This window comes from Batrachochytrium dendrobatidis, assembly GCF_000203795.2.
Source record: "Batrachochytrium dendrobatidis JAM81 unplaced genomic scaffold BATDEscaffold_6, whole genome shotgun sequence".
NCBI classification, from domain to species: domain Eukaryota; kingdom Fungi; phylum Chytridiomycota; class Chytridiomycetes; order Rhizophydiales; genus Batrachochytrium; species Batrachochytrium dendrobatidis.
The window spans coordinates 307036-309497 of record NW_006281104.1 but is presented as its reverse complement, the minus strand read 5'-3'; the positions used below and the strand labels follow the sequence as shown (position 1 = coordinate 309497).

Sequence of the window (2462 nt, the reverse complement as noted above, 5' to 3'; positions counted from 1 at the left end):
CGTATTCTGGATTGATGCACTCATTCCATTCCACTCCATTGTATTCCATTCCATCACTCGAACACAAACATCGTATGACTTGTTGATTGATAATACCCATATTGATCGAATACACACTACATGACACATGTCAGGTTAGCGTATACATTCCACTATATATCACATCATGTTGCTGATACCACGCATTGTGATTCAACAGTCAATCTGTATTCGAGTTCGACTGCAATTGTTCGTGTTAATCATAATATACACGGCCAATTGTAGTCGAGTTGATCCGACTGAATAGAGTCCGGGTCATCATGTTCATATCAAACCATTGCAAACCATATCAAGTCTATTGCACAACTCCACTCGTGTTGATTCCAACATGCTATTCATAAATGTATCATATTGTCCTGTAATGACTGTACATGATTGTACATGATTGTTTGGAACCAGTAGCTACGTTGATTGATATCCACAATATGATCCAGTAATCGTCCAAATTGTGTGTTGTATTTGGTGTGTTGGGTGATGATATCAACCTGTAGTCAAGGTTTGACTATCTGAACATGTCGGTGACTTTTTACCAACTGTATGCAACTCGATGTCCAATATCGAGTCATGTCATTGGTCAATTGATTGGTTCAATTCATCAGTGGGTTTGCTGGATCCATGTGGTGTGCAGCACTTTCAAGAGTATGTTGAATCTGTTGCAGTATTGGAACTTTGTAAACGGATCAACATACTAACCTGACCATGATTGTGGTGGTTATTGCAGTCGAGTCGTAAAGCTTATTCTGGCAATCATTGATGGTTTCAACAATCGTTTGAATAATCGTTTGGATGTCAGGTTATGGTATCCTGATTGACAACTCGACTCGGATACAACTTTGATTTGAACAATTACTGGACAATTACTGATCAATGAACTAGGAATCAATCAACACATTGACAGATTTGTCATTCCAAATGGAAACAACGACAATCCAGTTGTAATCCATATTGAGCCTTGAATTCAAACAGTCGTGAATCAAATCATTAATAAACTACAAAAACAGTCCAATATGCCAACTCGCATTTATCCATGACTCGATATGTGATGTTCAAATGTCTAATATTCAGACTGTGCTGATTGCAATTGTGGTTGTAATTGTGGTTGTGTGTAAATATCAATCCAATACTCGATTCAATACTTGATTCAACTTGAGCATGCACAGTTTTGTAGTAATCCATTTGATCACATTGACAGAATCAAGCAATGATCTGATTCAACAACACCGAATGATGCATCCATATCACTTGTATCAATCAATTGTACACAATCAGTCAATATAATCAACAATCACTGTCATGATTGACATGATTGATTCAATTCATTCAATTTATTCGATCCGACTGGCATTGCAACTCATTGTTGTAAAATCACAACCTCACAATCAATCAAGATAGTACACCCGCTCATATATGTCTTCGTTGTATGCTTTTACAATTCGAGTTCGGTCGCTTGTCAATTCATCTCGATAGTGTTTGGCTTCAGCTGGCGATTGAACACCTTGAATATACTGCGTGATATCATTCCACAGTTCAGGTGGTACGTGTGCCTTGTCAAGACTCGAGTTGCACCATTGTGGTTGTTGTGGAGCCACATGCGCAGTCGAAACAATCCGACGAGATGGATTCACTACAAAAAATGTCAGAATCTTGCAATGTCCTGGTTGAGTTGGATCTGCAAGTTCAAATGATTGTTCCTTGTGCTGGTATCGATTGGGATAAACTACACATCGACCATTTGGTACTTCAAGCGATCCTATATACTGATTGCGTGGCGATTCTAGATTAATGTCATACACATCTTTCCAATACGTACCAGATGCTCTTTGATCAAACCGATTAACAGCCTCGCGGAAATCGAGTTTGGGTGTGGTGATATTTTCCACGTCGTAGTAATACAGTCCAGTTGCAACAATCGATTCGTTACGTGGACCTTCATTGTGCCAGTTTCCCTCGTCGTATTTAGGTTTGGATGGTGTCAGTTGAATGTTGGTGAGTTTGACAATGACTTGTAGATTACAACCACGCAGTGATACTGGCTTTGCTGATTCATAATTGGATTGGAAATGCTCCGGAAGTGTTGGTACATACACGGGACGAATGACTTGAGTGTCTGATTCCATACCACCACGATCTGATCGGTTTGGTGGTTTATATCCCTTTATGCCATTGTGAATATCAATATACTTGAACATTGGATGTATCGTTCTGAACAGACTTTCAAACATCGGGACAAAACATTTGAATATTTTGGCAATACATTTGTACATGTCTCGATGCCATATCGGATTCAGATTGTTGATGTATGAGTTGATGGTCACACTGCCATCCTGTTCGACACGGAATTCACTCGGAAGCCATTGGAACTTGCGTGATATAAACTTGGGATCGTCTCGAATGATGGGCGTATCTGAAACAAGTCGAGTCGA

The 2462-nt window shown here is 39.4% G+C and overlaps 1 protein-coding gene across 1 annotated transcript in view; it reads right to left on the bottom strand.

Annotated features, from left to right (window-relative positions):
- Positions 1–1418: 1418 nt before the first annotated feature.
- BATDEDRAFT_35065 (uncharacterized protein) overlaps positions 1419–2462 on the bottom strand; it is a gene marked incomplete at both ends in the record, with an annotated part of 3300 nt that continues 2256 nt past the window's right edge. Inside the window, one exon of the mRNA XM_006679033.1 lies at positions 1419–2414. Within this exon, the coding sequence (XP_006679096.1) occupies positions 1419–2414 (996 nt within the window). The remainder of the gene's footprint in view (positions 2415–2462) is intronic.